The following is a 21491-nucleotide window of genomic DNA, read 5'->3' as shown; positions in this document are numbered from 1 at the left end:
CAGTGCGTGTGTGGCGCTACCTAGTAGGCAGTGCGCGTAGGCCACACACACGAAATAAAGTTACTTTGCTTACTTCAATTTCGTCAATTAGTTTCTCACGTCATGTCGTGTACCCCTCGTTGAAATCGACAAGCTCGGTTCAATCGTTCAATTCAACGGTGGTTATGGTGATTGAATTGACACGATTTCTGCAGTGGTCTCGTTGTCTAGGCTCTTCACTTCAAGCCACGATGACCCAGAAGGGTTTGTTCAGTAGCAGTACGAAGTATTCGCTTACTTGGGTGCGTTCGCCAGCGTCTGGTAGGCATTCCAGCACTCGAAGTGCACCTTGCCGATGCCACTGGCCAACTCGTAGAAGCGGCCATCGAACCGACCTGGGATCTGCAAAATTGGTTGCGCGCAGTGCACGCACTTGGGAGCCACCGACTGCTGGTACTGCTCCCAGCACTCGAAGTGGACGAGGCGCTCGCCCTCGATCTTGTAGAAGCGTCCGTCAAAGCGGCCTGCGATCTTGACCACAGGCTCACTGCAGTGCACGCAGCGCTGGGCAGTTGCCATCTGGTACGCCTCCATGCACTCGCCGTGGCACTTGCCTCCATTGACCTGGTAGTACTTGCCGTCGAACCGACCAGGGATGGCGGCGATCGCGTGGCCGCAGTGGATGCACTTCTCGGACGTGCGGATCTGGTACGCATCAATGCACTCCGCGTGCACACTGGAGCCATCAGGAAGCGTGAACATGCGACCGGAGAAGCGACCTTCGACGACTTCAATGCGCTGGTGGCAGTCCACACACACAGGCGTGTTGCGCTCGCGGTAGGCGTCCACGCACGCGCCCTGGCAAACACGGTCCACCTTCCGTTGTCCGTTCTGCTCGTGGGTGAACGTTCGGAACGTGCCTGACAACGCCTTCTGGCAAATGCAGCACACGGGCAATGAACCCGTGTCCGATACCGGCACCACGGCCGTTGGCTTCGACGTGAACAGCGTCATCGAGAAGCCAAGCTGGTACGGCAGGTGGCCATCGTACGTTGCAGGAATGATCACGAACGGCTTACCGCCTTCAGCTGGCATGAGCGGGATCTCCAAAACGCAACTGCGGTTGGAAATAAAGGTACCCGTAGCCACCACATCCTGCGAGAGATCGATCTTGCGCTGTTGGCGCTCACCGTTCTTCACGACAACGGGTGCAATGTACGAACTGTACTCCGTTTCCATCTTCATTCGACGAGAAGGCTGCTCCAGGTGCACAATGAGGTTGCAACCGTTCGTGGCCGGAGAGAAGAGCTGCACCTGCGGGTTCAAGTGCATGGCGTCACGCCCGCCACTGGTAATACCGTTCCACTCGCCCGACACAATGTGAATGCTTAGGTTCGGGGAAACCGGGTTACCAATGCCGTCCGGAAGAGACCGGAAGTTGTACAGGTTTCGTGACTCGATAACAGTCGTGAAGAAGCAGTAGAACGCGCTAAAGTCCATCCAGTACGTTTGGTCTTCGCGGAACTGGAAGCCCATCTCCACCTTCTGCATACGTGAGAAGCTATGCCACTTGGGGTCCTCGTTGGACCAGGAACCCTTCCACTTATCAGGTTGCTGGTGCGTCCCAATGCCCCAACTGTTGCGAAGCTGCACCAAGCGGGTATGCTCGCCCTGGTAGTCGAGCTCCACAAGCTTCATGACGCCATACGCGTCGGTCTTACGCAGCCCCGATGGCAACTCGGCCGCCATGTCTTCGTTGCTGCAACCTACGAGGGAGCCCGATTGAAGGGCGCTGCTGATCGTCTGCCACGCGACTTCCTCGCTCGGGCACTTCTCCTGTAGTTTGTAGCGCGCAGGAACACCACCATAGAGGTCTTGCAAGCAATAAACCTCCTGTCCGCCCACAATTGCCTCGTATCCACCGTGAAGCTTCGCGTACGCCTTCTCAACCAGAAGCGACCAGATTTCAAACTTGCCGTTGCTGCCTGTGAACGATCCGAACACGGGCTTACCGTATTGACTACAGGGAATGTAGTCATCGACAACCACCACGCGACTGCGGTTGTTACGCCAGAAGCGCACAGCGTACACACCTTCCTCGTTGTACTGTTGCTCCTTGGGGAATGCCGTACCTACCTCAACGCGGTCAGGCCGCACCAAGTCGTCGCTCAGCTCGGGGAATACTTGCGATAGCGCGAGCTGCGACGTTGACAGAATTGACAGCGCGCCGAACACGAACGCATCCGCCAGTCTTCCGACACGCATGTCTCCCGGGCTAATGCCAACGCCCGAGATGCGGCTGGCGGCCTTGGACTCGCGCGAGCGGTCAAAGAGGCAAGTGCCCTGGGCGTGGAAGTACACCGGCACCAAGACCGAAACACGCGACACGACTCCGGTCTCCGAGCCGTCCAGACGGTAGCCCGACCCTTCTCCGACACTGGCAAAGGCGAGCGGCTTGTAGTGCTCCAGCAGACTCTTTTCCCACATCAACTCGAAGCGCTGCAGCCCGTCCTGCACAAACTCGCTCATGTGCACAATCATGTTCTTGGTGAGCAGCAGCAGGTGGTCGCGCTTACGCTTCGTGACACCCGTCGTCACTGCGTCCTTGGCGATCTTCAAGAACTGCGGGTCGATAGGCGTCGGGTTTTGGCGGATCACCTCCAGAATACTCTCCGCCTCAGCCGGTTTCTTGATGGACATGCTGCACACGAGCTTCTTGTCGTCGTCCAGCATGGTGATCTCTACGTAGGCCGTCTCGTTGAAGAAGTCTGTCACGCGCTTCCACTTCCAGATGTACTCCTGCAGGTGCGGGTACTTCGGGTTGGTCGCGTCGCGGAAGATCGAGGTCGCATCCGGCGGGAACTGCGGGTCCGTGAACTTGGTGCCGGCCTGCCGGTTCTTGCGCAGGATCTGCAGCCACTCGCCGTTGTCCGGCAGCGTGCGCTGGTTGTAGTAGCGCTCCTCCGCCGGGTCCGCGCGCTCGCTCTGGACAACCGTGATCGTGTCGTTCACTTTGGTCACGTTGTAACCCTCGCTGCGTTCCTGCGGGTCGGTGCGGTTGCGCTCCACGGCGTTGGAGATCTTCAGCCTCGTGCTCAGCGAGTCCATGTTGCGCGCGCGCACAACCTGTCGGATGCTCACGCCCACTCCCTTTCCATCAGGTTCGTCCCTTTCTCCTTCCGGCTTGGCACTGACCGACAGGTTGGCCAGCAGCGTGCTGATGCTGCTGACCGACGGAGCCGCAGCCTCCAAATTCACCGAAGCCGGCGGCTCGACAGGAGCAGCGGGGGTCTGCGGTGGCGCGTATGGATCGTACGTTGGGGCTGCCGGCGGTGGCGCGTACGGGTCGTAGGCCGGGGTAGCAGGTGCCGGCGTCGGAGCAGCTGCGGGCGTCGGCGCTGCAGCGTGCGGCGGGTTGTAGCTCACGCTCGCAGAGGCCGCGAAGGTGGAGCCTCCTCCATAGCCAGCTGGCTGCGATGGCGCCGCTGGAGTTGAAGCTGGAGCGGTGTACGACGTGGACGCCACTCCGAAGAGGTCTCCTCCGTCATCCACCGCTGCGGAAGCCGCTGCTGGGGCTGCAGCAGGCGCCGTCGCGGGGCGGTGGGCGCCACACTCTCCGCAGAAGAGCGCGGTCGAGTCTCCGTACGGCTCTCCGCACTGCGCGCACTTAATAGAAGGCGCAGCGGCCGGCGACGCGCTGTAACTAGGCGTCGGTGCGCTGTAGCTCGGCGCCGCAACTGGCGCGGGAGCCGCGTATGACGTGGTGGAGGAAGCCGCCGAGCCGTAACTGGGCGCGGACGTGAAGGAGCTGGAGCTGGGGGCGGCAGTCGACGCCGCGTACGGGGACGACGAGCTGAAGCTGGAGCTGCTGGAGGACGCGGAGAAGGACGGGACCGACGCGGGCTCAGAAGCCGGCGCCGCCGGAGGGGGGACGTCCTCGCGCGGGGCGCCGCACTCGGCGCAGAAGCGCGCGCTCGCGATCTCGTCGGGCTCCCAGCGGTGGCCGCACTCCCCGCAGAACATGGCGTGCGTGTGTCTTAGTCGATGGGAATTTGCAAATGAGAGGGGAGGTATCTTGATCTGAGTATGGCCGGAATTGAGAAATTTGCGATTGTGACAACCCAAAGTTCAATTTGGCGATCAGGAAAACGATGACGGCTTCAACCACGGCAACTTCCACTTTGATACGGAGCAGTTCGATTGACATTTTGACACACAAATGCAGTAAACTAGATAGGGTATGTCCGTCGATAAGAGGACATTGTGAACGGCTGGACAAGGAACTAAGGCTTACGCTGAGTCAGCGTCGAGGGGCGGCGCCATTGCCCAGCTGCGGCGGGCTATCCAGCGACGACACCTTGGCCAGCCAGCGGATGAGGATTTCCGCCATGAACTGGGGCAAGCGGCGTCGCCGAATGAAGTGCCACACGCGCAGCGTGATCAATACAAAGAGCGCCGCACGGAACGCGCGGTTCTGGACCCACCCGCGCAGGACGAGGAAGACCTGGCGCACTCGAGCCTCCACCGCCAGCAGCATCGAGTTGTTGGCGAGTACAGCCATCTCCTGCTGCCGCAACACCAGTCGCTGTAGCTCAGTCGAGTGGTGCTCCACGTCGTCCTCCAGGTTCTTGACTAGCGACACCAGACTATTGCGGATCTGCTCCATTTGCTCCATCTGTTGGTTGAACATGGAGCGGTTGTCGCGCGTGAAGTGCAGCAGGTGGGCCTCCAGCTCGTCGCGCTTCTTGACCTCGTCTTCCATGCGGTCCTGCAGCTCCCCGAGCTCGTCGTAGATGCGCGGCAACCGCTCGAACATGCTGGTGGACCTCCTCACTCGGGTCGGCGTGGTAGAGCCCGCTTCAGACGGTGCCGAGGCCTCACTCGCTCTGCTGCGAGGGTCTGCGGCGCTGCGCAAGTTTGCACTGCGGCGCCAGTCGTCCACCAAGTTGTCCAGCGCCGTGGTGTAGCGCTTCATGGCCTCTTGTCGAGTCATGTTGCCCAGGTTCCGCCACTTCTCCCTGAATGTCCGTCACACGCCACAGATTCGACGTAAGCAGCCTACCTTGGAATGCCACCTACAACAACAAAGCACCAACCACACACCATTTGGACAGCTCCAGCTTGCTGAGTCCTGCGGGTGGCGCTGTAGTCGGGCAGGGCCCCACCGTCGCCTGCTGGTAGTAGGCGTAGAAGTCCTTCTTGGGGGACGAGTTCTCCTGCGTCAGGATGCGGTGCGGCCCCTGGTAGCTCTCCACGAATAGCACGGCGCCGGCGAAGTCCGTCTCCAGCTGCGTGCAGGACTCGCAGGTCGCGCGCGAGTGCGCGGTGGACGACGCCGCGCGGCTGCTCGAGGACGACGACAGCGAGCGCATGTCGGCGGTTTCCACGTCTTCCGCGTCCTCCACCTCGAGCGACGGCGCGCTGGACAGCAGCCGCGCGCGCACGGCCTGTACGCCCGTGGCCTGCGAGACCACGTAGCTGAAGAGCGACGGAGGAGCCAGCGACGGCATCGGGCCAGCAGCAAGGCAAGTGAGCTCCTGCTTGCAGTTCAGTCTGGCCGCTCGACGTGAAAGCCGAAGTGCACCACTTGAATAGGCGACGTCGAACAATACATTGCCTCAACTACGGCATATTGTAGTCTATACACCAGTATCTTAGTGGGTTGAAGCCAGCACTTGACAATCTTCTCTTTCTGGCAGCGATGGTGTCGACGTCGACGGCGGTGGCCGTCGTGCTGCTGCTGTCCAGCGCGCTGCTGATGCTCGGGGACCGCGTGGACCTGCCCCCGCTGGACGTGCTGCGGCAGCAGTGGGCAGCCAGCAGCGGCTACGACCTAACGGACCTGTCGGCGCCTGTGCTCTACGGGAAGCCGCTGCTAGCGCTGGCCTACGTCGCGCGGCTGCCGGTGCTCGGCCGCATCCTGTGCAACCAGCTGGCCAAGGACAACAAGATCCTGGAAGTCCGCAAGTACGTTAAACTTAGAGCGAGTTACTGTGAATATATAAGAGACTGATGACATTGCTGCTGCTGCTGCTGGCAGGTTCGCCGCGTCCATCCCGGACTTGCCGCTGTACTACCCGTACCTGGACCCGAAGGAGAGCGACAAGAGAAAACGGACGGAGGGGGAGGAGCCGCTCTCTCTCGAGGAGTTCAGCAAGAAGGGCGTGAGTGGCAAAGGCGACGAGGCATTCTTCAAGCACTGGAGCATCGCCGACTACACGTCGCGCTACGCTTCGGGCAAAGTGACGCCCGTGCAAGTGGCGAAAGCTCTGCTGGCTGCTGTCGAGAAGAACGAGCGCAGTGATTATCCTCTGAATCTGTTCGTCGAGAAGCACGATGACGAGATTCTGGCCCAAGCGAAGGCCTCAGCGGAGCGCTACGCGCGTGGAAAACCGTTGGGCGTACTGGATGGCGTGCCCGTGGCTATCAAGGATGAAGTGCGCATCAAGGGCCACCGCATGTTCACAGGCACCTCCTTCCTGGGGTACGAAGAGGACGTTGCCGTCGAGGACGACCCACCAGTGGCCAGACTCCGTGCGGCTGGAGCTATTATCCTTGGGACGACCAACATGCACGAGGTTGGATCGGGTGTCACGGGCTATAACATGCACTATGGGACTGCGCGCAACCCGCACAATCCGAAATGCTACACTGGTGGTTCGTCGAGCGGTTCTGCTGCGGCAGTTGCGGCAGGTTTGGTGCCGTTAGCGCTTGGACTGGACGGAGGCGGGTCCATTCGTATCCCATCCGCGCTCTGCGGTGTCGTCGGCATTAAGCCTACGTTCCAGCGCGTTCCGCCTGCGGCAGCTGATTGCCCGTCAGTCGCCCATGTCGGCCCAATTGCAGGATCCGTTCGTGACGCCGCTATCGGCTACGCTATCATGAGCGGCGGGGATGAAGCAAGCTTCCCTCGTGGCGTGACGCAGCCGCCAGTGGACCTGCACTCGTTCGAAGAAACTGCCTCGCTCAAGGGCGTTCGCATCGGCTACTTCAGCGACTACACGAACCACTCGTCACCGGAGATCGCCGAGGCAGTTTCCAAGGCCCTCAAGGCCCTCGAAGCCCGTGGAGCTGAGCTTGTGGAGACGCCGCTGCACCACCTGACGGCCATTCACACCGCGCACAGCGTCACCATCACGTCCGAGTTCTCGCAGAACCTGGACAAGTACTACGAGCGCTATGGTGAACTGTCCCCGGAAGTGCAGCTCATCCTGACGTTCGGCCGCAGCTTCACGGCCATGGACTTCCTTGCGGCTCAGCGCGTCCGCGCGTTCGCGCTGCGTCAGTTCCAGGAGAACGTGCTGAGCAAAGTGGACGCGTTCGTGACGCCGTCGACTGGCATCACGGCACCAGAGATTCCGCTCGAGGCATTGGAGGTCGGCGAGCTCAACGCGCAGCAGCTCGGCGCCATCTTTCGCTTCTGCGTGTACGGCAACCTCATCGGCGTGCCAGGCGTGGCCGTGCCGATCGGCCACGACTCGCGCGGGATGCCCATGTCCATCCAGTTCCAGACCGGCCACTGGCAGGAGGACACGATGCTGCGCCTCGCCCACGCCACGGAGGCTCTGTACGCTAAGGCGCAGAGGAAGCCGCAGGTCTATTTCTCGCTCCTGGACGACGCCACCAAGCAGTCGAGCGACTGATCTCTCTTTGAATGTTGCAGTTCACTTCAACTTGAATTTTCGCCTTTCACTCGTTTTCCCGCCAAAACCCTACTGCAACATTTTGGCCTAAGCTATCGTCACTTTTGCTTCTAATTAATCAGCGCGGCCGGACATGGAGCCCCCGCCGTCGCTATCGTCGGCGGACGAGACGTCGGTGCTCATCATGGGCCACCGCGTGGCCTTCCCCGCCGGCAAGAGCCCGTTCCCGGCGCAGCTGGCCGTCATGAGCAGCACGCGCTGGTGGAGTCTCCCACGGGCTCGGGCAAGACGCTGGCGCTGCTGAGCTCGTGCCTCACGTTCCAGCGCGACCACATGCGGGACGCCATGGCGACGTACTGCGAGCAGAAGGCGCGGCGTCAGCAGCAACTGCAGCAGCTCAGAGCGCAGGAACGAGCACAGCAACAGCAACAACAAGTGGAACACCAGCAACGAATGCAACGGATACGGCAGTGCGAGGACCAGATGAGAGCTCTGCAGCAGCGGTGGCAGCAGCAGCAGCAGCAGGAGGAGGGGACCGCGAATCAGAGCCAACATTCTGCCAACCAGAGCCAATACGCTACCAGCCAGAACCAATTCACGGCCCAGTACAACGCCGGTCAGATCCACTTCTCCGCCGGTCAGAGCCAATACGCAGCCAGTCAGAGCCAATGCACAGCCAGTCAAGCTTCGGCCTGGGACGATGACGCTTTCGGCCTCTTGCAACGCAGCGTCAAGAGGTTTAAGCGGGAGGACGGCACGACCCCGGTGGTTATCGACCTTACTAATGACGACCCGTGTGCATTGCTCGACCAAGAGACTCAGCTGGATTCGCAGCAACTGGAACATGATCAAGAGATGAAGGAGGAGGATGCGGAGCAGCAACAGAGGCAGGAGCTAGAGGTGGAGCGGGGGACGCAAACCGAGGAGCAGCCTGTACTTGGACCCAATGATCTTGAGAAGGACGAACCGCCGCTTGTTCCGAAGATTTTCTTTTGTTCACGGACGCATTCGCAGCTGACACAAGCTGTGAAGGAACTGAAATGCTGTCCTGAGTCATACATGGAAACAATACCTGGATCTTCGAGGCTGCAATCGTGTGTGTTAGCAGCAAAACGGATGCTTTGTGTGAACGAAGAGGTAAACGATGAACCTACGCTGGTGAATGAAAAGTGCCAGGCGCTAAGGATGGAAAAGGAGCGTCGACGAACTGCTGGAGACATGGAAGACGAGGGTGGGTGTCCTTTCAGTCAAACGAGTTTCAGTCGACTGCGAGCGCGCGCGCCGCAGGTCTGGGACATTGAAGATATTACCAAGGAGGCATCGACGTGCGATGAGTGCGCATACTTCTTTTCGAAGAGTGCTCTCGAAGAAGCGCATATTGTTTTCTGCCCCTACAATTACGTCCTGGATCCGGCGATCCGCAAGGCCGTCGGCATTAATTTACATAACGCTATCGTGGTTCTGGACGAAGCCCACAACGTTGAGGACACGTGCCGCAGCGGTGCGAGTCTAGAACTCACTGAACACATGCTCACCAGTGCGGTCAAGTCGTTCGACGATGTGATCTGGCAGGAGTCCAATAACCCACCTCCGCCTGGGTACGATGCTGTTCGTCACATGCTAAGTAGTGTCGAAACATGGTTTAAAACCAACAAAGAGCTTGTGAGAGACCCGGAAGATGTTGACGACGACGATTGTTACGTTCTATGGAGCACCGAAGACTCAATGGAGATGCTGCGTGACTGTAAGCTTCTAAATGTGACTACCGGTGACATGGAGGAGATATTCCAGCACGAGCAGATGAAGTTGGCCACTCCAGGCAAGAAAGTGTTGCTGAGTACTCGTGCCCTTAACACTGCCTCGAGATTGGACCTACATGGCTCTTGACGGCGGCAAGAATGCAGACGACTTCAAGCTTCTGATTACGAAAAAGATGCGAATTAATGACAAGAACGAAGAGGTAATCGACACGACGCTATGCATCTGGTGCCTGAGCGCGGCGGTTGTATTCTCAAGCCTGGCACTCCAAGCCCACAGCGTGATTCTAGCTTCTGGTACACTTAGTCCCATGGACTCTTTCGCTGGCGAGCTTGGCGTCGACTTTCCTATCCGTCTGGAGTCGAATCATGTTGTAAACATGCGGAAACAAGTATTTATCGGTGCAATTATGAACGGTCCGGGTAATGTTGACCTCATATCAACGTACAAGAACCAGCAGAAGTTCCAGTATCAGGATTCAATGGGCTTCTTGCTACTGCAATACGCGCAAGTGATTCCCGGCGGCATTCTCATGTTCTTCCCATCGTACGCTCTGATGCATATACTGAAGGCGCGCTGGCAACGCACTGGGATCTGGGATCAGCTCGGGAAGCACAAGCGAATGTTTTGGGAGCCACGTCTTGGTGGCAAGGAGTTTGACGCACTGCTCATTCAGTACAAGACCGTTATAGCTGAGCATTCAGTATCACATAGTACTCCGAGTGGTTGGGTCAACAGCGAAGAGCCGACCCAAACGGGAGCAATTTTCCTTGCTGTGTATCGTGACAAAGTCAGCGAAGGTATAGATTTCTCGGACGACAACGCGCGCGCAGTGCTTGCTGTTGGGATTCCGTTCCCGAATTTCAAGGATCTCCAAGTATCACTGAGGCGGGAGTATCAAGACCACAAGTCGCGCGTGAACAGGAAGCTCGTGAATGGCTCGTGGTGGTACAAGCTTCAGGCATTTCGCGCGCTCAACCAAGCACTGGGTCGATGCATTCGGCACCGTCGGGATTACGGAGCTGTCATTCTGATCGAATCGAGGCACCGAGGTAACTCGCACGGGAACTCGCTGTCCAAGTGGATGAGACCGCACGTTCAAGAGTTCTACTCGTCCGAGGACTGCAACCCTCTTTTTGCCGAGTTTTTTCAACGGAACCAGGTGGAGATGCCCATGGCGGCGCCTGCTCCCGAACCGGAACCAGCTCCGCTTCCAACTCCAGTGACAAATGAGACGGCGCAAAACGGATCATTTAGTGACCCTATTGTTCTCGAGTACGAAGAGGATACCCCGATCAAGGCCGAGCTTCAAATAGTTCCTTAGGGGTGCAAACTACTTTAATAGCAAAGGACTACCTGGTCTGGGAGTACAAGACCATTAAAAATGAAATCACACGCAGAAGCCTACGGCGTATCACACGTTGGCGGGTTGAACAGGAACTTGTGCACGACTTGAGGCATGGACATGTGTCCGGAGCAGCAGCCTTGAGCGTCGACGAGGGTGTATTTGATACTCAGCGCCAGCAAGTCTTCCAGGAACTTGGTGAGTTTGCGCGCAACCCGTTCAGAGCCGACGAACCGCAGCAGGAAGCCATCAGGGTTCTCGCCGAAGACGTACCAGTTGAGAACCGCCGAGCAGAACTCGCAGCGCTGGCCGGAGTGCGCCGAGTTCACGATCCCGTGCAGTTCGTTGGCGAGCGTTTTGAACTCGGACAGCTCCCGTTCAATTCGGACGGTTGTTCCTGACTCTGCGATCGAAAGGCCGGAGCAGCCGGTAGAGGTCGAAGAGTCCACAGTCACTTCAACTCCGTAGCGGACGCTGCTGCCCTTGCCGGAGCCTGAGACGCGGATGGAGTCGACCTTCCTGAGCTCAAGCAGCGCGTTTCGGCGAGTGGAGACGGCGACAGATTCCGAGGTGCTGGGTAGCATCACTTGCAGGCTTGCCCCCCACTTGTCCGACAGGTTCGGCAGCATCGTTGTGGTGGGTTGTATATAAACTTGACTTGGCTTGGGATGCGCGAGGCGAGTTCGAAAGTGAAGGAAGCCCCTTCAAGCAGTCGGAGGCTCCTCACCGTCACGCCAGTACCCGTGGCTGCGGTGCATCCCCCTCGGCCGAGTTTGACCAATCTATCGAGCGCATCGCTCTGATTCATTTTCGATGTACGTCCAAACCTCGGGGTCATCGTATCATGGCACCACTCTAAAGCGGGCCTGAGCCCCCAATAGCGAGCGCGGACGGCTCGGCCACTGACAGCGCGCAGCTTCGGCAGCGGTCGACTGGTGCAAGGAGCCCCAAGGATATTGAGCAAGTGCATTCATGTGACGAGGAGACAAAGTGCAGACTGACAGAACGACTCAAGAGGCAAAGCCTGCGTCATATTGGCGTTAAGCCGAAATGCCTTGTGGGAATCTACAGCTACGGCGTCTATTCTTGGTCTGTGTGTAAAACAGCACAACACAGATTAGTAAAACCACTTAGCGCAGCGATTAGTCCGAGCAGCGAGCAGCACTCACGCGCGCGCAGCGGGTTGTCGACGTATTGCTTGCGCGTCTTGGTAAAGGTCTTGGTGAACGACTTGTCTCCCGCCTTGGTGAGTCTATTTTTTGCTAGGCTTCGTAGGGCCTGCGCCACGCCACGTCAAGCAAAAGCAGCATGTACACACCACACTTGTCAGCTCCACACCATTCTCACTCCTCAACATGGCAACAACCGTCTACCTCACGTCTCTTTTTCAGCGGCTTGGTGCGGTTGCGCTGCATGACGACGATCGGGATGACGCCCACGGCCAGCACCGCAATGAGGCCCACCCAGTTCATCAGCGAGTCCTCCACGCCGTCGCTCGCGAAACGAGCTGCCTCGTCGAAGTTGCTGCACGGACAGCAAACAGCACAGCACTGTCAGCAAAAACTCCAGATAGCCAACGTTTAAATGGACAATTGCTCCGATAGCCACATACGCGAAGCCCTGCTCGTCCGCGATGCCATACACGTCGTACTTCTCACGACGCTCCGGGTCCGACAGCACGCGGTATGCTGCAACAAGCCAGCACAATAGCAACAGTACAAGCATTAGCTCCAATAATCCTGGGTGTGTCATAAAACCCTGCTGGACAGCCGTCCGCACCGTTGGAGATCTTGACAAACTCCTCCTTCATGGCCTCGCGGGTCTCCTCCGTCTGCTTGTCCGGGTGGTACTTAAGCGACAGCTTGCGGTAGCTGCAAATGCAGGTATATGGCAGCAACAACAAAGCGTTAAAGGTTCTGAAAGGCTCGGCGGATTGAGTATTTCTCGACTGCTACGCACGCGCGCTTCATCTGGGAGGGCGTAGCGGACGACGACACGCCCAGCAGCTCGTACAGGTCCTGGCCGAGCGCCGCAGCGGCGCACAGCAGCAGACACAGTGCGCCCAGTAGCATACGCTTCCCCATCATGATGCTCGTTTCCCGAATGAGCTAAGTACGCCGACGCGGCGCCAGCGCGCACTGGCTTTTGTCCAATCAGATATTTTATATCGCACTTTTGTCCACTTATCGGATTGTCGAATCGACGATTCGGATTGCGTTAGTACACTCGGCGACAGTTAGATCGGCCACCCACGTTGGTGGCCGTATCTCACTCATTTTTATGAGTTCGCCAAGGCTATTTAGATATTTTCAAGCCTTTATTAGTAGTTACAAGGACTTGTGCTAACGCGCACGATTTCGCAGTCCATAATTGGGGACGAAGTTCCCACTTAACGTACTCGCCCTATTAAAGTCCGGACTTTATTTTATAGTACAGGCCTAGAAGCTTGAAATCATATATATATTTCTGGCGCCCTCAGCGACTAAGTACGATCCCTTAACTATGGGGCACCGTGTCCACTTTTTTAGAGGGCTGGCAGCGTTTTGACTTACGATTTGTATTGGGGTTCTCACGGGGGTCGGTCCCTACAATATCAGTATTGGATCACGAACAATACCACTTTTACCTGCAATGGCGTGGCTATCCGTTAGCACCTTCGCGTTTGCGCGAATGAACGAGTGTATGATTTTTTTAAGTTACTAAGAAATATTATGTGGCTAAATGTTCGTGCTCGCCCTTATAGGAATTGCAACTTGAAAATGGATCCTGAAAAATTTAATAAATGCTAAGCCGTCTCCAACTTTGTTTTAAAAAAAGGTACACGTGCTCACACAGTAGTAAATTGTACTTAGTACTACATAGCGAGCGAACAGCTACCCGTATTAACCGCGAAAGTCACACGTCGCCAATTATTACGCTTTAAGAAATCGCGACTTGAAAATGCATCCTGAAATAAAGGAGTAATACATTTAACATCATTTCTGAATTTACTGCGAGATTCACAATTGGTGCACTTTGGGTTAATTTAGATTTATCAATGTAGTACCTCAAAAAAGATTGCATGTAGAATCACCTCTGTGCTCACACAAAATACAGTTGCATCAGACGCGCGCGGCCTGATTTGCTGCTAATGGAAGGCGCAAGCAACAAAAGTTGCAGTAATACTGTACATAGCAAAACTAAAGTTCTACGTTGTAAAAACTCGGGCCCAATTGATACATCAGTTCTTTGGAAGCAATTTGCCCACTGTTTTTTATTACGGGCAATTAGCAGAGCACACCGTATTATAATTTTGCACCGGAATGAATATTTCATGCCGAATATGACGCTACGGTAAAGTGTAATTATCTGGACCGGCGCCGACTTTGAAAAGGTCAGAACGCTTATAGTCTGGACTCGAACCCAGACTATTTGCGCACCTAGACTAAATATGCGTCCAGAGCATTAATTTTGGTTGGGCGAGTTTTAGTCCAGTTTGGCCATCTTAGACAATTACACGATCACTTTACGGTCGAGTATGATACGATTTCTGGCTGAATATCCATCTCTTTATCCGCGTTGGAGACTTCATTTTTCTGTAGTGCGGACTGAATCTGAAGGCGTAATTAGTCTAAATTGGTGACGATGAATTTTGTGGACTAAAAGTGTGGACTAAGTGAGCGTCTTCCAGACTCATTACACTTTTCTGTAGCTGTTAGCAGAAGGTAGGACGGAAGAATGGTGAACATAGAACCTTGAGTGGGAAAACTTGACTGAGCCTACACTACACGCACTGTTTTAGTTGGAGGTCAGTAAGTGTCTCTTATAGATCAAAATTGCTTTATTTTCAAACTTTTCTTAATACTGTATTCGACTTGAAGCCAAATTTTTAAGTGGAAAATTTTCCCCGCCGAGCGAAGGGAGGCGGGCTGTCCTTCCTACTCGGCTTAAATCTGGCACGCGGGGCTCCGCTTGGCTTGTTATCAGATGTTATATCAGCTCTAAAAAATATCTTGGAGTTTGTATGTACAAACCGTTGCGTACCGATATTTGTTGCGACAGGCTTATATACGGGATGGGGCTTATATTCGGGCGAGTGCGTCACATTGACTTGATCCCTCAGGGGTAAGGGAGACATCTGTACTGGGGAATCACCTCAAAACGAACTCAAATTTTACTTGGGTTTAAGAGACATTTGTCCCAAGGGGTTCAATTTATACAATCCACAAGTTGCTATAGGTTGTCCAGTAAAGTTGAGGTACAAACTCGGACATCAGTACCGGTTAAATACTGATCAGCTTGAAATTACCGGTATGTCGAAATCAAGGTGCGGAGCTGCGAGCGCTCATTCAGCAAGATGTGGGGCAATGCAATGCAATAGACCTTAAAACGAGTTTGTCAGCGCTCTATCAGATTCTTAGCAGTAAACGATTTTGCTATGGTACCCTTATGACTGAGGTCGGTCCGACCGAGCTTAGCTACTTGCCATTGAAGGTGCTCTTTGTTAAACATTTTGGTAAGTCTGGATAGCTTATCTCGGGGCGTAGGCTTGATCTAATCGGTGATTTGGCGTTAAATTGGAAACTGCTCAGTAGATTTGGGAGAATGCTCGTTGGTTTGGCAACCGCGCGGCAAGCTGCACTTGTTGGCCACAATGGACGTATCCGCAATTATTTGGCGCCATTCTCCCCCGTTGGCGCCATTAAAACTCGCGCTGTCTTCTGTGTTTTCAAGCGCGCTCAAGCGCAAGTTGTTGGTAGCCCTTCGTTGCTCTGTATTTTAAGCGGTAGGATTCGAATCCACAGAGGCCTTTGCAGCTCTGTACATCTCACATTTCAAATTACCTGTTCAACTACAACAAGATGCTTAGAGCCCGAGCCACCCGTGAACTCACCGAGGAAGCCGTTGAGCAAGGCGTTGCCCGACTTACCCAGCTCAATGAAGTCCGCCAAGCCAAGCGCGTACGATGTGCTCCAGCTGCTCGTGCTGCTGCGATCGCTGACAGCGACGCTGTCGACTCGCTATCTCCTGTATTCGACCGTTTCCTGCTGAATGGCGACGAGACCGTCATGCAGACGACCAACTTCTCGGGGGAAGAGTTTAACAGGCTCTGGCGCGTGATCGAAGAGTACGTGGTGCTGCCGTGGAACGTAGGCCGCGGCAAGAAGTGCAAGTTCGGCGGCAAGGACGTGCTGTTCATGGTGCTCGCCTCGCTCAAGCACTGTGGCAAGTGGGACATTGTCGCTAGCGTGTTTGACATCAACCCACCCATCTTCCAGAACATGGTACTGAAGTACACCGATATGGTCTCTCCTTTCTTGTACGAGCGCATGGTGGAAGATGTCAACGCGAAGTGGACGATGCGTGAGCTTGTGATCGCCGGCAAGACCTTTTCCAACTACCCCTGTGTACCGACGTGACCTTCCAACAGGCGAACATCCCGTACGGCCTGTGCGAGGGACGTAGTATTTACTACAGCGGCAAGCACAAGCTCCACGGGTACAAGGTGGAGGTCTCGGTCTTGCCCACAGGCAAGGCGATCAACCGCACGCAACACTACCCGGGCCACCTTATGCTTGGCTATGCGTAGTGTTTGGAGAATTTAAATGACATTTTATAGAGCTGATTTGCTTACTATTACGTTTAGGCGCTTTATGCGGGGTAAGACGGTAGCCAACTTAACACTTTTTTAGTTAGCACTTGTCATGCCACTTAAAACATGGCGCCTTCGAGCCACCCGCAATAGTCTTTGGCGAGCACAGCTCATAGTAGACTTAGGTTGGATTGGTCAGATAGGCGATATCAACGAAGGAGTTATTGCCCCCTTCGGGCGACACACACGATCGATATTTGGGCTATTCAAATTGTTATAGGTGTAGCAAAAATATTGCTTTGGGTGGTGGGCGAGGATGCTCCCATCTTGCTTTCCCGATTCACAATAGTCGCTGTACTCTGTAGTTTTCGTGGCCATTCAGACTTCATATAAATATTCAATTGCATTAAATATCTGTGTGCACTTGAGTGAGTTGCTTGCCTAGTAACCGCATTGAGCGCCATGTAGAACATGTGAGACTTGAATCGTGTCTGAAATTTCGAGATAGTTCAAGTGATTTCAGTTTTGGTGTTTTTTATTCGTGCCGTAAGACTGCAGCAGATCAAGCTACTCATTGGCGACCCATGCCCCTCAAGTTGTGGCTGTGAAATAGCCTTTGGACTTCGAGCTCATGAAATCTGAAACAAAAATATTTTATCTGTAACATTTCTATACAGATTACCATTCCAGATTACTCACTTCAACGTTCGCCACGGATGACCTCGTCGGGCGTCACCACCAAGTCCAGCATGCGGTCGTGTGCTGCCAGCGGCACTTGCTCCACGAGCTGTGGCGTCAGGCAAAGACCCTGCAATTGCAGCAACCACAAAGCTACGAGTTATTGCAGGTTTCAACACAAAAAAACATTGCCCAGAGACGTACGATGGTGGTGGGCGGCGCATGTCCGATAGCATCGTAGTACTCCGTCAGTCGACGCAGGAAACAGTCTGCGGCAACATCAACAGCACCAGTCAGTACGAATTACAGTAATACTAATTGCAATTCGCAGCAACCTCACCGTAATAGCCCTTCCCGTGGCCGAGCCGTCCTCCGCGCCGGTCGAAGGCCACGCCGGGCAGCAGCACGAGCTCCAGCTCGTCGCCTTGCATGGCGTCGTCACGCGGTGCCCCACCCTCCGTCAGCAGAGGCGGGTCCGGGATCAGCCACTTGTCCTGCACAACAGTTTCCGCACCAAGTTGCAGCAGATCAGATCACTGAGCCGCCTCAACGTAGGAGCCAGCCTCGAACCAACCTTGGGGAAGCGGCGGATATCGCCCATGGACTTCGCCTGCAGCATCTTCAGGTCCTCCGCCGAGCGGCCAGTGATCTTGGGCACGAACACCTTCTTGTCAGCGGCGAACGCGGCCTCCAGCAGCCCCGAGGTGGCCGCCTCCTTGGGCATCTCCAGGTACACGCTGACGCCACGGGCGCGCGCGAACTCCGGCAGCGCGCACACGCGCTCGGCCAGCCGCCGGCTCTGCTCCAATACCTCCTCATCCGGCAGCCCCTTTAGCGTGGCGCCGATGCGGCGGCGCAGCTCCGTCTTGAGCGACGCGGCCATGTCCTCGCTGCTGCTCCTGCTCGAAGCCATCTCAGCAGGAATGACCAATTCGGGACCAAATTTTTGGGGTCGGACCAAAGTGTACTCAGATTATACTTGTAGCTTGTATGCTCCTGAGTCTCTGCCGCCGGCCGGAACAAATGTGCCTGGCGTTCAAGAAAACGCCAGGCATTCATAACGGCTTAGACTGGCTAGGACAAAGACCACCATGCACCGCCTGGAAAGGGCCTTGTCCTCAAGCTCGGTGCTGGACGACGATGCGCCATACTCCGGTAAGCAAACCTCGATGCACTATGGTGCTTCCAGCACTTCAAAAATGGACAAACCCTATGTGTATCTAATAACAAATGTCATATGATTATGTGCATCAACTTCAACATCTGAACTTGTTATAACGGACAGGACGCGGCTCCGAGTGCTTCGACATGGACCTGGACGAGGAGGAGGCGCTGCGTAAGGCGGCGCGCGCCGGCATCCAGCTGCTGGAGACCAACCAGGCGCTCAATGAGGAGGTCACCGCATTGCGCGAGCAGGTAGCGGCGGTCGAGGGCGAACGGCCGAAGCTGCTTGCCCAACTGGGGGCGCGCGAGCAGGAGCTGACCAGCGTCACGGAGAACCGCAAGAGCCTGCTCATGGAGGCCAGCGCGCTGCACAACGAGCTCAAGGCCAAGTCAACGCTGGTGACGGATCTGCTGGAGAGGGAGGACGCGCTCAAGCAGCAGGTGCAGGAGGTTGAGGCGGCCAAGATGCTGGCCGAGAGCGAGATCGCCGCTCTGCGCGCGGAGTTGGAGCAACTCAAGGCAGACTCGGCCAAGGCGGAGAATGCAGAGCAGAACTACGCAGTGGTGAACCCGGCGTCCACGTACGACTCGAACCAGGCCAGCGTGTTCACGTACTCGGACTACGAGGAGCTGCAACATCGGCTCCACGCCACATCGGAGGAGAACGAAGCGCACACTCTGGAGGTCAAGAGTCTGCGGAAAGAGGCCGACGCGCTGCGTCGCAAGGTGGCCAAGCTGCCGGAGTGCATCGCGCACATTGAACGACTGGAGAAACGGAATGAGAAGCTGCAGAGTGCCAATGAGACGCTGCGTGAAGAGCGGATGGAGGAGCGAGCTGTACTGGACAGTCTCCGCTCGATGAACCTGGTCTACAAGAAGATCGCCGAGTCGCGTCCGTTTGCAGCTGACTGCACATGCTCGCAGCAACCGGAGGAGGCAGACCCGCAACAGCTAGGCGTGACGGTGCGGGACGTGTTGATTGAGACAAACATGAAGCTCGAATCCGAGCTGCGCGAACTGCGTGCAGCCATGGACTTGCCTCATATTGTTTCGGAGAACGCTGAGGAAGAAGTGCTGGAGCAAGCGCTCAAGCGAGTGGGAAGCAGCAGCAGCAATGGTTCAGCAGCGTCCGACACGACAAATAGCAGTGGGGAATCGATGGAGACGGTGAATGAACGCCTGACCCGCAAGTTGCAGATCATCACCGAGAAGTATAATCTGTCGAAAGAGATGCTCCGCCACACGAAGGTCCAGTGGTGCGCTGCAGTCGCCTCTCAGAAGGCGCTGGAGGAATGCAACAAGACGGCCCAGGAGGAAATCTCGCGGCTCACACAGCAGCTTGACCACCACATCGCAGCTCTGGCGGACGCAAATGTCGATGAAAAGGAAAAGCAATTAAGTGCAATGATCGATGGCGGTGGGAGCAGCAAGTGGACAGAGGAGACAGCGCCGTTCCCAGCCCCACCCGGAGATCTCAACTCGCCGTTGATCAAGTGTTTACTGGACAACTGGACCACCGAGAAGTCCAAAGTCATGATGCTCACGGACTGGTTGCACAATTCGATCCGAGGCACGGGCAGGGCGACCCCTCTACGGTTGCTCGGACTGAAAAGCGAAGTTGCGGCGGGCTTCACGCAGCTCCTGGTCCCGATCATGCGGGAACGGCACGGCGTTTCCGTCAGCATCTACCGTCGCGATAGCGTGCACGTGCTGTCGGACTTGGTGCTGCAGACCAACCACCCGAGCGTGACGGTGCAGTCGTATGCCACATCTACTACTTCCTCGCAGCCCGAAGTCGTACCGAAGCAGCCTCAGGACCCAGAAGAGAGCAGTGAGCCCGAGCTGGACTCCGCATCGTGCCGAACACAAGGTAGCTCTTTACTCAAGGGCGAAGCGCAATTCCTGTACGGATGAGGAGCGACAGCAAGATCGCCGAGCTGCCACGGTTCCATTTTGGAAGGTGGGAGACTCCATCTGAAGACATCTACCGACCCGCCAGGTCGACTCCATCACCAGCGTCCGAACCTGCATCTCTCTGTGTACATTGTTCATGTTGAAGTGAGGAACAACATCGCTACGTTGATCATTTGCCCGCGTGAGCAACACACACACAAGTCAGGTTTCGGATGTTTGCTCACGCCTAAAGAGCTCTAGATGCTGTGCTAGACTTGAAAACCCAAGAAGTGTTGCGTTTTACTACTGTAGTTACCAGACGAGCGGGTCAGTAGATGTCGAGAGAGCACAGCGGGGTTATTGGAGGGTTCTTTCGCGCGCGCCTCGTTGGTATTATACCAGCGAAAGAAACATTTTTCTGTGTGTACGTATGAATAGTACGACGTTGAAGTGTGCTGTAAGCAACGACAAGTTATCTGGCCCCACGTTCCTCCGCGCAACGTGGCGTTGTTTATAGTCCTCCGTGAAGCCGACATAAGGGGGTTTCCGCATGCGATAGCGCGTGCAGTCCAGCAGGCTGCGGCACGAAACACCCAGCGCGCGTTACGCAGCAACCTTGATTTTGAGCCAAGCTCGCGCTTGCTCGACATGACATTGCGTGGAAAGCCGCCGGGCGACGCTTGGGTACGTCGCCTCTGGAGATTCTCGCGCCGGTCCGCCGCCGTCACTCTCGTATTCCCCTCGCGCGCAGAAGCCGAGTCTTTCTCCGTCGTTTGGGAGAACCTACGCCGAGGCCACACACGACGCGTACACAACACCAAAGCTAGCAGCAGCAGCAGCACCGACAAAGCATGCTCCCGGACCCTGGACACTCGCAGCCGGCGTCGCCGTTCCCGCGCCAAAGCCTGAGCGGCTGGAAGGAGGAGAGCGCCGACGTGGCCACGCTCTTCTTCCCTGCCAACTTCCTGGAGCCCGCGACGCCCGAGACGTTCCTGGAGCTGGACCCCGCGGGCTTTTTCAGCAACAGCAACAGCAGCAGCAGCAGCAGTAGCGGTGCGACCAAAGGAAGTTGCACCGCTGCCAGTCGGCGGACGCCCCCCTCTCAGCTCGGCTTCAACTGCTGGTCCAAGCTCGAGCCGTCGCGCGAGCCGTGCACCGACGAGATCCCGTGGCCGGACCTGGTCTTCTGGCTGGGCAACGCGTCGACCGGCGAGGTGGTGTGCTCGTGCGCGCAGTGCGCTCGGCGCGCCATGCGTTGCAGCAGCGGGCACCGCTACTCGCCGTATCCGCAACAACAACAACAACAACAACAGCAGCAGCAACAACGGCGAGTGTCGTCGCGAGTGCCAGTGATCAACCTGCCGCGCATCGAGGGCGTCAACTGATGTGCCATACCGTAGTCCGTTTATAAGTTAAAATGCCCCGCGCTCCACGCGCGCGGTTTTTGAATGCCAGAAGT

General features: G+C 56.3%; 9 protein-coding genes across 9 annotated transcripts; 4 read left to right on the top strand and 5 right to left on the bottom strand.

The window, feature by feature from the left end:
- Window positions 1-229: 229 nt before the first annotated feature.
- Window positions 230-4002, bottom strand: PHYSODRAFT_558251 (calpain-like cysteine protease C2; the record flags this gene model as incomplete). Its single annotated transcript, XM_009527167.1, has 2 exons — window positions 230-3766; window positions 3869-4002. 2 exons carry the CDS (start codon window positions 4000-4002, stop codon window positions 274-276), a joined length of 3627 nt encoding a protein of 1208 aa, XP_009525462.1. The 3' UTR covers window positions 230-273.
- A 277-nt stretch (window positions 4003-4279) lies between these two features.
- On the bottom strand, window positions 4280-5489 carry PHYSODRAFT_493206 (hypothetical protein; the record flags this gene model as incomplete). Its single annotated transcript, XM_009527166.1, has 3 exons — window positions 4280-4993; window positions 5079-5279; window positions 5385-5489. The coding sequence occupies 3 exons, from the start codon at window positions 5487-5489 to the stop codon at window positions 4280-4282; spliced, it is 1020 nt and encodes a 339-aa protein (XP_009525461.1).
- Window positions 5490-5680: 191 nt separating this feature from the next.
- On the top strand, window positions 5681-7666 carry PHYSODRAFT_345911 (hypothetical protein; the record flags this gene model as incomplete). The annotated part of the gene is made up of 2 exons (XM_009527165.1): window positions 5681-5946; window positions 6020-7666. 2 exons carry the CDS (start codon window positions 5681-5683, stop codon window positions 7620-7622), a joined length of 1869 nt encoding a protein of 622 aa, XP_009525460.1. The 3' UTR covers window positions 7623-7666.
- Window positions 7667-7755: 89 nt separating this feature from the next.
- PHYSODRAFT_330481 (hypothetical protein) lies at window positions 7756-10704 on the top strand (the record flags this gene model as incomplete). The annotated part of the gene is made up of 5 exons (XM_009527164.1): window positions 7756-7863; window positions 7890-8597; window positions 8760-9220; window positions 9290-9449; window positions 9520-10704. The coding sequence occupies 5 exons, from the start codon at window positions 7756-7758 to the stop codon at window positions 10702-10704; spliced, it is 2622 nt and encodes an 873-aa protein (XP_009525459.1).
- Window positions 10705-10784: 80 nt separating this feature from the next.
- On the bottom strand, window positions 10785-11354 carry PHYSODRAFT_495189 (hypothetical protein; the record flags this gene model as incomplete). The annotated part of the gene is made up of 2 exons (XM_009527163.1): window positions 10785-11096; window positions 11175-11354. The coding sequence occupies 2 exons, from the start codon at window positions 11352-11354 to the stop codon at window positions 10785-10787; spliced, it is 492 nt and encodes a 163-aa protein (XP_009525458.1).
- A 417-nt stretch (window positions 11355-11771) lies between these two features.
- PHYSODRAFT_285776 (hypothetical protein) lies at window positions 11772-12811 on the bottom strand (the record flags this gene model as incomplete). The annotated part of the gene is made up of 6 exons (XM_009527162.1): window positions 11772-11816; window positions 11895-12003; window positions 12104-12249; window positions 12338-12413; window positions 12505-12596; window positions 12685-12811. Coding segments are annotated over 5 exons (467 nt in total), but the record flags the coding sequence as incomplete, so codon positions are not given.
- Window positions 12812-15566: 2755 nt separating this feature from the next.
- Window positions 15567-16294, top strand: PHYSODRAFT_252148 (hypothetical protein; the record flags this gene model as incomplete). Its single annotated transcript, XM_009527161.1, has 2 exons — window positions 15567-16112; window positions 16136-16294. 2 exons carry the CDS (start codon window positions 15567-15569, stop codon window positions 16292-16294), a joined length of 705 nt encoding a protein of 234 aa, XP_009525456.1.
- A 703-nt stretch (window positions 16295-16997) lies between these two features.
- Window positions 16998-17858, bottom strand: PHYSODRAFT_494504 (hypothetical protein; the record flags this gene model as incomplete). The annotated part of the gene is made up of 4 exons (XM_009527160.1): window positions 16998-17105; window positions 17180-17244; window positions 17316-17469; window positions 17550-17858. The coding sequence occupies 4 exons, from the start codon at window positions 17856-17858 to the stop codon at window positions 16998-17000; spliced, it is 636 nt and encodes a 211-aa protein (XP_009525455.1).
- Window positions 17859-18066: 208 nt separating this feature from the next.
- On the top strand, window positions 18067-21417 carry PHYSODRAFT_488829 (hypothetical protein; the record flags this gene model as incomplete). Its single annotated transcript, XM_009527159.1, has 3 exons — window positions 18067-18130; window positions 18261-20043; window positions 20883-21417. The coding sequence occupies 3 exons, from the start codon at window positions 18067-18069 to the stop codon at window positions 21415-21417; spliced, it is 2382 nt and encodes a 793-aa protein (XP_009525454.1).
- Between the last annotated feature and the right edge of the window lie 74 nt (window positions 21418-21491).

Source organism: Phytophthora sojae (genome assembly GCF_000149755.1).
Source record: "Phytophthora sojae unplaced genomic scaffold PHYSOscaffold_3, whole genome shotgun sequence".
NCBI lineage: Eukaryota > Oomycota > Peronosporomycetes > Peronosporales > Peronosporaceae > Phytophthora > Phytophthora sojae.
This window is presented reverse-complemented; position numbering and strand designations above follow the sequence as displayed.